General features: G+C 41.1%; 1 protein-coding gene across 1 annotated transcript; it reads left to right on the forward strand.

The window, feature by feature from the left end:
- The first annotated feature begins 4093 nt into the window (after positions 1-4093).
- LOC113919534 (40S ribosomal protein S24-like) lies at positions 4094-4486 on the forward strand. Its single transcript, XM_035726608.1, has one exon. The coding sequence runs from the start codon at positions 4094-4096 to the stop codon at positions 4484-4486; it is 393 nt and encodes a 130-aa protein (XP_035582501.1).
- The last annotated feature ends 8038 nt before the right edge of the window (positions 4487-12524 follow it).

The following is a 12524-nucleotide window of genomic DNA, read 5'->3' on the forward strand; positions in this document are numbered from 1 at the left end:
TACGTCCTGTATGACTGTGATCTGTATCAGTTAACGATTTGTTTTTCCTTTCCCTTTGTTCCAGGGCAGCCAGGAGTGCCTGTGGAATGTCTCACAGATCCCACCCAGGGTGTCAACTTGTGCTTTGCCCTCAGCTTGCCTTCTGCTCCCTCATCAGCACTGGCTCCAAGTGCATGCATGCATTCATTTATTCCTCTCTTACTCTCTGCTTGGTGTGAGGGGTACAGTGATCAAAGACACCACTTCCTGCCCCCAAGAAGTTCCTAGACTACTGGAGAGAGACAAAAAAGAGCCCAGACATTGACAAGATAATACAATAAGGGCTATAATACATAATTCTTGCATGGGATGGTATGGGACACAGCAGAGCTTTGTGTGGGGTCTGTGGGAGGCTGCCAGTATTTACCTGTCTGTATCTCCCCACTAGACTGTAAGTCCCTTGAGGGCAGGGACTGTGTATTTGCATCTTCAATTTCCTCAGGTCCAAGGCAGGATGCAGGGAGAGTAACAATGAAGCAAATTCAGGTTTAGTGGAGCCTAAAGCTTACATCATTTGGAGGCTCTCCTTAAGAAAATACAGAATTACAAATGCATAATTAGATATAAGGATGAATATGTATTTAGAATGAGAAAAGAAATCAGAACAAACTACTTTCCCTTTAATATGAGGTCTCTTTAGACAATTTATCAAAAATGCTTATAGAGAAATACTTCCATTTGCTTGCTGGTTCTGCTTCCCTACACTGCATACTTTATGACTCCCAGCAGCAATCAGCACCCTGGGGCCCTTGTGAATGCGGGGCCTTCAGGCTTCAATTTCAAGAGCTTCAGGATAAATCCATTTTCTTATTTATTTATTTATTTGAGAGAGAGAGAGAGCACAAGCCGGGATGAGGGACAGAGGGAGAGGGAGAAGCAGACTCCCTGCTGTGCAGGGAGCCCAGTGCGAGGCTTGATCCCAGGATCCTGGGATCACGACCTCAGCCAAAGGCAGACGATTAACCGACTGAACCACCCAGATGCCCCGAAAAGTCCATTTTCGATGGAACATTTCTTCCCCTGCTCTGTCCATTGAAGGTCACAGCTCCACACAGCTCCCTCTGCCTCTGGGTTCTGGGAACTACTCCCTCCCCTACCTCTTCAGGCCTAAGAAAAGTAGCTACACTCCACTGTTTCCAGCCTTGGGGTATTGCACTATCCCAGTAGCTTCCCTACTCTCTGCTCACTACTTTGTAAACAGTCCCTTAATTAAAGACTCTCAAATTTTCTAATTTGAATGTGCCATCCATTTCTGCCAGGACCCTTGATTGATACAGAAGATAAAATGTAGTTCCTGTTTATGGCCCATGGGTAAAAGCTCTCTAAGTATTATTACATTATGTGCACCACATATTATGTATTCTACGCCCCATATTCTACACGAGTGTCATTATTATGAGTATATACACCATTCCTAGATCCTTCTAATTCAATAGCATGAGAGCTCATCATTCCTATTCCTCTACTGACAGGGATGCTAGTAACAATAGAGACCTAAAACCTAAACCAGAAAAGAAGCAAGTCAGGCCTTCTCATTGAAGCAAATCTATTTGCCATGAGGAGTGAGCCATCACTTTTGCGGATGTGAGGAGTGAGCCATCCCTCTTCAGTCCCTAGAGGTGAGCCCCAAAGTCAAATAGGGACTCAATGGCAATCGACATCACCTATAGTTCAGGGGCTTAGGCTGCTCAGCGGGCAAAAGAGTGAGACCTTTGCTTCAAGCAGACATAATTCATCAACAGGTTCCAGCTGGATGCCCTACAGACTAAATCGCCCCCAGCCAACTAGCACGTTTTAAATATGCCAAAAGAGGTAGCAAGTGGAATGAATAGGAAAGTCATCCTGGAGCTCCCAACCTTACCCAGTAAGCAGGATTTTAGCATACCAAGGAAACCAAGTTTCAATAGCAAGTGATACATATCAACTTAAAGTGCCTTAAGACAAAAAGCAATGTATCATCTCCTATCACATAAAAAATCCAGGGATGGATCTTGCTTCAAATGCAGTGGGATTCAGGTGCTCAAAGGGTGTCACCAGAAATCTCAATCTCTCCCTCTCTCCCTCTCCTCTCCCTGTCTCCTCTCTCAGTTTTTCTCTCACTCTCTTCCTCAGCTCTGCTTTTCTCAGAGTTGGTTTGCTTCTTAGTCAGGCTTTTCCCAAGTGGTGGTAAAATGAACATAAATTCTTCCAATTTTACATCCTACCAAATAATCACCATCCTTCTCCATAGCAACAAAGACCAGAGACTGAATCTGACTGGCCAGATTTGGGTCACATGTTCATAGTTCTACCAAACGTCTTGACCACTACTGTCCAGGCTGGAACCAAGGGGTGTGGTTAGTCCCACTGAAACCAGATGGACAGAGTGGGGAAAGAGGAGTAGGTGCTATTAAGTAGAGGAAAAAAATCCTAAGGAGGAAAATCACACCATGGCTGCAGTGGCACCAGCCTGCAGCCAAATGACCCAAATCTAGGAACTAGAGACAGTTACTGGATCTAGGTCTTTGAGGCTCCCGCAGTTGTAAGGCAGTAGAAAGAAAAGAAACTGAGCATCCCAGCTTGAACACTGTCTGATCCCAGGCTCTCAATTCACTTTCCTTCTTTTGCTTCGATGTTCTCAGCAGCAAGTGATGGTGTGGAATCTCTGAGCGTCCTCCTGGATCTAAAAAAATTGATGCCTGTTTATATTGAACAGATATTTAAAAATCCCCAGATCTCAGAAGAGAACAAAGCAAAATCCAACACTATAAGTCAGAAATATAAATTCTTTTTCCCTTTCTTCTGCAGCTGCAGTAGCAGATAAGCATCCTCAGGTAACCACCATATCCACTCTCCTGAGGTCTCATCAAGGCAGCTTCTGGACAGGCATTAGTGAGACCAACACCTATGTTTTTGTCACATGCTACCTTAGCAGTGCAACCACAGACATTTTCAATGAAGGATCTGATTTGGGGTTGGCAAAACTGGAGGCAAAAACAAACTCATGCAGGAAAATGAAGGAAACTTTGTAGAATATAAATAGGGTGAGATAGTCTGACTTTTTTATTACATTTGGTAATATAAATTACAGACCAGATTTTCAGATAGTCTGAAACCCATATTTGATATTAACTACCAAAAATGCGGGAAAGAAAAGTGACCAAATGAAGACTACTTGCAAACAGTAGTGTATCGATCTTGACATGATGTTGACTTCAATTTTGCTGGGCCTGCCATCCTTGGATCACTGTCTTTGGTTTTGAGGGCCAGATTACCACTGACAGTGCCAAATCAGGTTTATAATGGGAAGCTGCACAGCAATATCAGTGATGGGCAGAAGTTGGAGTTTCAGTCTGTCAAGAGTATGTAAAGACCTGATACCCCGTTGAACCCTTCAGGAACCAACTGAATTCCATTTGCTACTGAAGCTAAATACCTATCAGTTTCACTGTTTCCTTCCCTATAGAAGTCAACAATGTCCTTTAATTGGAAGACCCCACTGAGACCCTGAGGTTTTGCTGGATGATCTGGAGTTGGAGCCTAGGCATGGAGAGCAGAAGATTTGGCCTTATTATATTTCCATTTTGGTTTTTCCCAAGAGGGTAATATAATCGAGGGATGATTAGAACAAGAATATTTAGGCAATTACTTGCCTGCTGGTTTCTGGTTAAATTGATTATCTACTTAGTTACCAATGCAGTTAACTACATGTTATTTAAATGCATTTATCTCCGAAATGCTGCCCACCAGTACGGAAAATGACCTTTATTACAACTGCTCTTCATTGCTTAACTCTGCTTTTTCTGGATAAGGTTTAGACCATCTGTCTTACATTATATTAGTGGTTCTCAAACTTTTTTGTCTCAGCACCTCTTTTCATACTTAAAAATTGCTAAGGGCCCCCAAAGAGCTTTCGTTTATGTGCATTATATCTATGAATATTCACTATGTTAGAAATTGAAACTAAGATTTTTAAATTTTAATTACAGTATAAATAATATACAGTGCTATATTAGTTTCAGGTGTAGAAACTAAGATGTTATAAAAATATTTAATAATGAGCCTCGCCACCATCATGAACAACACAGTAACTATCCAGACCAGGAAGTTCATGACTAACCGACTACTTCAGCGGAAACAGATGGTCATTGATGTTCTTCACCCTGGAAAGGCAACGGTACCTAAGACAGAAATTCGGGAAAAACTAGCCAAAATGTACAAGACCACACCAGATGTCATATTTGTGTTTGGATTCAGAACCCATTTTGGTGGTGGCAAGACAACCAGCTTTGGCATGATTTATGATTCTTTGGATTATGCAAAGAAAAATGAACCCAAATACAGACTTGCAAGACATGGCCTGTATGAGAAGAAAAAGACATCAAGAAAACAGCGAAAGGAATGTAAGAACAGAATGAAGAAAGTCAGGGGGACTGCAAAAGCCAACGTTGGTGCTGGCAAAAAGTGAGCTAGAGATTGGACAACAGAAGGAGTAAAGATGCTGCAGTGGCTTTATCTGTGGTGGTTGTACAGATTTTTCATGAGAAGATCAATAAACTAAGAATGTTAATAAAAAATATTTAATATTTTATTATTTTAACTTTTTTTTGAGAGAGAGAGCATGTGCACAACTCAAGCAGCGGGCAGAGGCAGAGGGGGAGAGAGAGAGAATCTTCAGCAGGATCCACACCCCTTGTGGAGCCTGATGCAGGGCTCAATCTCAGGACCCTGAGACCATGACCTGAGCCAAAATCAAGAGTTGGATGCTTAATTGAATGAGCCACCCAGGTGCCCCGACTTTAACTCTTATTTTATATATCTTATATATTCTATTATTATATGGTATATATTATTAATATATTATTAATTTAAATATTTAACTCACATTTAAAAATTCCATTTCATGTTAACATAACATTTTATGAAAAATAACCATTAAAAAGGGGTGGGGAGGGAGGCCTGGGTGGCTCAGTCAGTTAAATGTCTGCCTTTGGCTCAGGTCATGATCCCAGTGTCCTGGGATCAAGTCCCACATCAGACTCCTTCCTCAGTAAGGAGCCTGCTTCTCCCTCTGCCTGCCACTCCCCCTGCTTGTGCTCTCTCTCTGACAAATAAATAAATAAAATCTTTTTTAAAAAAAGGGGGGGTGGGGAAAGAAGTGTGGCAGTGTCTTTAATTTTTCAATGTGACAGAGTAAAACACTGCTGGATTCTTACATCTGTTTGTACACTCGATTTGTTGTAATATGTAGTTTTGGTTAGAGGATGTGAAGATTATCAGGGCTCACGTAGTGGGAAAAGAGAAGACTATTACAATAGGCTTTTCAGATAATTTTAGATATTCTTCTTTGATAGTATACTGAAACTTGACATATGGTAGTTTCTTAAAAGTTAGTGGCAACATGGAATCTGAAACCATGTCAATGAATTTTTTGTACTGTTACATTAAAATTCACTGGTCTGTCTTGTATTCCGAATGATTTTATAATGCAGGTATTCCAACACCTGGAAAATACTGTTTCTCTGAATTTTGCAGATCTCCCAAATGCTGACCCATTTCATTATATAGCATTTTAAAAGTCACATTCATTTATATCACTACCAATATCATCAGAAAAGTCTTTAAGTATTAGGAAGCTATTAAATTCAAGGATGTGGATGCAAATTTTCCAAAATTCTAATTTTGGAAAGCTTATTAGAATTGGTAAGAAACATTGCTGGCTGTTTTCTTTAAAACAACATTTTGTTAATTTTCAGGAAAATGTCAGCTATCCAAGTCCTAATAGCTACAGTTTATCTGCCACTCATTCTTTTAAGTAAAAATGGTAATTCATGAAAAACATGGCTAACTCAGCTCTAACTCAAATAATCACTCAAGTACTTTCCTTGAGATATGAATTCTTCAGTATGCAGCATAAGTTTTTTATGCAAACATCCTATTTTACCACACAGGGTATAAAAAGACATGTAATTAAGACTTGAGAATTAATGAAATCAATAATTTCTGCTGCCTCATCAAGGACATTCTAAGTTAAACTGGCTTTTTCTTTAAACTGCTAGTGTGTGATGGTGAAAATACAATCTAGTGCAGTTCCATGCTGTTGCCTTGATTCCTGCAAAGGCATCTGCAGTCTTATCCATCATTACTTTGGCAATATCAATGAAAATGTCAACACAGTGAATAAAGCAAATAACATTTTGGTATGATTATTTAAATAGCCTTGATGTGCACTGCTGTGTGATATTTCTGTTTTTTTGTCAGCTGCTGGGCAGACAAGGAGTTGGGTATATGCAAGGCTAGGGTTCTGCCAGGCAAGAACAAGAGAGACAGAGAGGACCAAATTAAGTTAAGGATGTTTTAAAGGAAAGGTGTGTAGTATGTATTTGGAATCTGATTTGAGGAAAAGTAGCTGAGAACCAAGAGGGTGATGGAAAGTAAGAAAGTGGTATGGTCAATGGAAGGATGGAGGTTATAGCCCAGGTGGGATGGTTTCCATCGAGATGCCTCAGGTACTATAGTTACTGATGATTTCAAGCCTCAGTTTTGACCCTATGACAGAAAATAAGAATGACTCATAATAAGAACAGTAGCTTATGGAGGCACTTATGAGGTACTATGCAAACTACTTAATAAATGTTATATCATTTAATCTTTATGTCAGTTCCATAAAAGAGGTACTATCATGATCCACATTTTGCTGGACAAAAAAATGGTGGGATTAGGGAGGTTAAATTCTCTACTCAAGATCATTTTGTATTGGAATTGGGTTTCAAACCCAGGTCTGCTGACCCCAGAGCCCATCTTTTTCATCAGTATGCAATAATTTCCAATTCCCAACAAAATTCAGGCATTTGGAAGTCAGGCTTAGTCAGCTTCTTCCTTTATAATGAAAAAATGTTTGTATTTGTGAGGTGATGAGAAGAAAACACCATGGTGAAGACCTAGACAGACAAAGAAGAAGTGGGCACACACGGTGTGTTTCCTGGAGGTGACGTCACCTCCAATTTCTTCTACAATAGTTACTTCCATTCAACGCACAGAAACTGAATTCTTCCCTGTTTGTATATTCTAACCTTTATGATAGTCTGTTCCTTAGTCCATGGGCATGTGACTCAGAACATGAGTGTAGAAAAAGTGGGACAGACTATTTGCATGTTAATTTGAAATTGAAAATCTTTTTTTATATGTGGGCAGATGCATTTTCTTACATTGAGATATACAACATATGTTTTGAATAAGAACAGATTGTATTACTGATTTGCAAAAGTTGACAAAATAATGGCTCAAGAGTTCACAGTTGTCTTTACCACAATTCTCTATCTAATGAGACAAGCTTTCTTTCCAACTGGGATACAGATCCCCTTTAAAAATTATAATAATAATGGCTTTTTTGCGTAATGCTTTATATTTTTTCTAAAAAATTCATTCTTTCGTATGTTAAAACTTAAATATAAAATATATAAAATATAAAATAATTATATAGAAGGTCTACACTGTGACCAAATGATATCAGGCTTAAACAGAAACTAAAGAGCTGAACTGAACATGCACCTCTATTCTTATAGTCTAGTTGGGGGGATGGTCAAGGAAACAGCAAACTGTATAACTTTCCATACGTAATTTCTCTATCTTAACTCTCCCAACATCCTGCGCAGGGGGTAGTTGTGATAGGCAGAATAATGGCTCTCCGCAGAAGTCCACATCCTCATCCCCATAATCTGTGAATATGTTACTTTACATGGCAAAAGCAATTTTACAGATGTGATCCGCAAATGGGGAAACCACCCTGGATTACATGGGTGAACCCAAAGTAACCACAAAGTCCATCTAAGAGGGAGACAGGAGAGTCAGAAGGAGGAGATGTGATAATGGAAGCAGAGGCTGGAGTAATGCAGGGCCACAGACCAAGAAATTTGGGAACCTCAAGATGCTGATAAAGGCAGGGGAGCAAACTATCTCCCATACCTCCAGAAAGAATGCTCATAATACCTCCATTTTAGCCCATTGAGACCCGTCTTGGACTTCTGACCTCTAGATAATAAATTTGTGTTGTTTACAGTTGCCAGAGGGAAGGGGGTGGTGGGGTAGGGCAAAATGGGTAAACGGGAATAGGAGGTATAGGCTTCCAGGTATGGAATGGATAAGTCACAGGGATGAAAGGTACAGCATAGGAAATAGAGTCAATGGTATTATAAAAGCATTGTAAGGGCCCAGATGATGGTAGCTGCACTTGTGGTGAGCATAGCAAAATGCACAGATTTGTCAAACCACTATGTTGTACAAATGAAACTAATGTGTAACATTGTATGTCAACAATACTTCAATTTCAAAAAAAAAAAAGTAAGCTTGTGATAATTTATTACACCAGCAACAAGAAACTAATACAGCTGGTATCATTACTGGTCCTATTTAAAATGAACAAATGAATGAAAAGTTCACATGACTTAAAACTCATACATTTTGGAGGGCATGCAAAATGGTGTAACATCCATGGAGGACACTTTGACATTATGTATCAAAATTACCAGGGTATTTACTCCACTTACCCCAATGCTATACAGATATACCTGCTTGCATGAAATGGTACGTGTTCAACTTGTTCACAGCAGCATTGTTCATTACAACAAAATACTGTAAACAATCTGATTGTTTATCTCCAGGTAAGTAATGAAATAAGCTTCACGGTGAGATACTATGCAACTGTGAAAAAGAATAAGGAAGCTCTCTATATACTGATATGGAAAGATCCCCAAGATTTATTGTTGAGTGAAAAAAGCATATAGTATGCTACCTTTTGTGTAAGAAAAGGGAGAATATAAGAATATATACCCATAGCTACTTACATCTGAATAAAGAAATATTGGAAGGATACACCAAAAGCTAACAAAAGTGATTACCTATAGAAGACAGAACTGTGTGGGCTGAGATGAATGGAAATAGGGGTGGGAGAAAGATTTTTCAATGTACATCTTTTCATGTCTCATTTTTTAAAAGATTTTATTTATTTATTTGAGTGAGAGAGAGCACATGCGCACACACGAGCAGGGAGGAGGGGCAGAGGGAGAAGGAGAAACAGCATCCCCAAGGAGTAAGGAGCCCGATGCGGGGCTCCATCCCAGGACCCTGGGATCACGATCTGAGCTGAAGGCAGATGCTTAACTGACTGAGCCACCCAGGTGCCCCCTCCATGTCTGATTTTTTTTAACTATGTGAATGTACTATACTATTTTTTTTCTAATTAATCTTAAAATGAGTAACTTAAGTAACTTACTGGTCTTAGATTGCACAATCAATTATAACAGTAGCAATAAGAGTAAAAAGAGCAGTAATGGCAGCAGCTACCCCTTATTGCATGTTGTGTGCCAGGCTCTTTCATGTCTTTCTCATTAAATCCTTATAATACCTCAGTAAGGCAGAGATCATTATCCTATTTACTACAAACGGAGAAACTGATGCTCAGAGAAGGTAAGACTTGCCTGAGGTCACCCAGCTTATGACCAGAGGAGTTGACCTCCTACCTTAGGTCTCTCTGATTGCAAAGCTTATGCTTCTGGCCACCAAGTTATAGTGCCTAGAAGCCACATCTTTGACTTTGAGTGTTAGTGATTTCAGTCTCACAACTCAGCTTCTCACATGTAAGTTTTTGGCAGGCTAAAGTGAGAACCAAGTTGGCTAAGTGAAGCATGAGGGTTTTGGGGGGGGAGGGAGAGGGTTGGCCAGGCTCTCCCATGAGGCTTTGGAGAGCTTGATTTGGGAACAATCCATTGTAAATCCATAAAATTAGATAGTCAAAGTGGTATCATCAGTGGTTACTTCATGAAATTAAATTGACAGGTTCTTCTTTATTCTTCCAGGCCAGTATCTCAGCACCAGCCTTTTGTGTTCTCCACCTGCCCCACACCCCCACCGCAGGCCAGACTCTAACATTTATAAGGTCTGGGGCAAGGATATAAATGGAAATCTGTGTGCCATATTTATGACTATTATAAGCCAAGCTAGGAAATGGCCAAATAGAATATATTCTATCCACACACCTTAACAAACACACTGCAGAACCATGTGAACAGCCATGTTTGAAGTTAAAATTATTGGGCTTCTAAAAGTTCTGTGCCCAATGCTATTGCAGAGAGCTCCAGTCCCTAGCCCATGAACTATGAACCCTCTCTTCCCACTCTTAGATACCCCTCCATGCCACAATCACTCTCAATATCCCAGCCTACATGTCCAAACTCCATTTATACACCCACAAATAGCCACCCTTTGGCCATCCTTTGGGCCTAGAGGTATGTATTCGGTGGTACATTCTGTCTTTAGGAAAATGGACCCAGAGACAAAGCCCACACAGACTCTAGAAACAGGCTCAGGGCCACGGGGAATTCCAATTCCAGGACCATGGTCTATATGGTTAGAAGGAGGGCTACATGTGGGCATGGGTTCTTGGCCCCTGGGACCGCCCACCCTATGGGGAGAGTGAGGCCAAAGGAAAGGCAGCCAAAGTCCACCAGATCATGGGTCCCAGAGAAGGCAGCCATCTTTCTCAAGTCCAAAAGAAATACTGCCTGCCCCTAGAAGTGTTTGTAAAAGTGATCCTACAAGATGGACAAAATTCAGGGCTCAAGCTCAATTACTTACTGAACAGGAGAAAATAGTGATGAGGAAAAAAAAATCACATGGTTCACAGTAAATTCATGTGTTATACAGGCAAATAGTGGGGAAAAAGCAACTAGAGTAGACCCAAAATTCTGGTGCAGTGATGATGTTTTGGACTTGTTTAAGCTAGATTTTAAAAGAGGAGCATTTTTGGGACGCCTGGGTGGCACAGTCAGTTAAGTGTCTGCCTTCGGCTCAGGTCATGATGCCAGGGTCCTGGGATTGAGGCCCGCATCGGGCTCCTTGCTCAGCTGGGAGCCAGTTTCTCTCTCTGCCTGCCACTCCCCCTGCTTGTGCTTTCTCTCTCTCTCTAATAAATAAATAAAATCTTTAAAAAAAAATAAAGAGGAGCAGTTTCCCTCCTTAATACCCATCACTGGGCTCACCCGTCCCCCCACCCCCCCTTCCCTCTAAAATCCTCGCTTTGTTTCTGAGAGTCCATTGTCTCTTGTGGTTCATCTCCCCCACACTGGGTGTTATACGAAAATAATGAATCATGGAACACTACATCAAAAAATAATGATGTACTGGGACGCCTGGGTGGCTCAGTCGTTAAGCATCTGCCTTTGGCTCAGGTCATGATCCCAGGATCCTGAGATCGATTGGGCTCCCTGCTCAGTGAGGAGCCTGCTTCTCCCTCTCCCTCTACTGGTCCCCCTGCTTGTGCTCTCTCTCTCTCCCTCTGACAAATAAATAATAATAATAATAATAATAATGAAAAAAATAATGATGATGTACTGTATGGTGACTAACATAACATAATAAAATTAAATTAAAAAAAGTAAAAGAGGAGCAGTTTCTAAAAAAAAAAAGGAAAGAAAAAATAAGGAAAGGAAGAAAGAAAAGGAAAGACCAATGAAACCAAGACTTGGTTTTTGAAGAGATAGACAAAACTGATAAACCTTTAGCCAAACTCATCAAGAAAAAAAAGAAATAGGGCTCAAATAAATAAAATCAGAAATAAAAGAGAAGTAATAACCAACACCACAGAAACACAAAGGGTTATAAGAGATTACTATGAAAAATTATATGCCAACAAACTGGACAACCTAGGAGAAATGGATAAACCCCTAGAAACACATAACCTTCCAAAACTGAATCAGGAAGAAATAGAAAATCTGAACAGTCCCAAATACTAGTAACAAAATTAAGTGGTAATAAAAAACCCTCCAACAAACAAAGGTCCAGGACCAGACGGATTCACAGATGGAATTGTACCAAAGAATTAGTACCTATTTTCAAACTATTCCAAAAAACAGAAAGGGGGGGAGCAAGATGGCGGAGGGAGTAGGAGACCTAAAATTTTGTCTGGTCCCAGGAATTCAGCTAGATAGGGATCAAACCATTCTGAACACCTACGAACTCAACAGGAGACCAAAGAGAAGAATAGCAGCAACTCTCTGAACAGAAAAGGACCACTTACTGGAAGATAGGACGTCCGGAGAAGTGAATCCGAGGCGATATTCAGGAGGATAGACGGCGGGGAGGGGGCCTGCATCAGCCACTTCTGGCAAGTGATAGAGCCAGAGCACAAAATTGGAACTTTTAGAAGTCGGCTCCGCTGAGGGACGTCACTCCAGTGGCTAAGCTGGGGGTGGAACCCTCACGGGACAGTGCGGTCTCAGGACCCTCAGGGTCACAGAAAGACCGGGGGTGCCTGAGTGCGGCAGAGCTCCCAGGTATCGGAGCAGGGAAGCCGGCTGCAGAGTCGGAGCCGAGGCAGGGGCTCTCAGCTCGGGGTTGCCATAAACTGTGATCTGCGGCCCAGTCGGGCCACTGCTCCTCCAGCAGGGACCCAACAAGTGGCAGATCCGGGGAGACTCCCCTTCATCCCCCGGAAGGAACGGGGCAGGAGC

This window comes from Zalophus californianus, chromosome 3 (genome assembly GCF_009762305.2).
Source record: "Zalophus californianus isolate mZalCal1 chromosome 3, mZalCal1.pri.v2, whole genome shotgun sequence".
In the NCBI taxonomy this organism is placed as follows: domain Eukaryota; kingdom Metazoa; phylum Chordata; class Mammalia; order Carnivora; family Otariidae; genus Zalophus; species Zalophus californianus.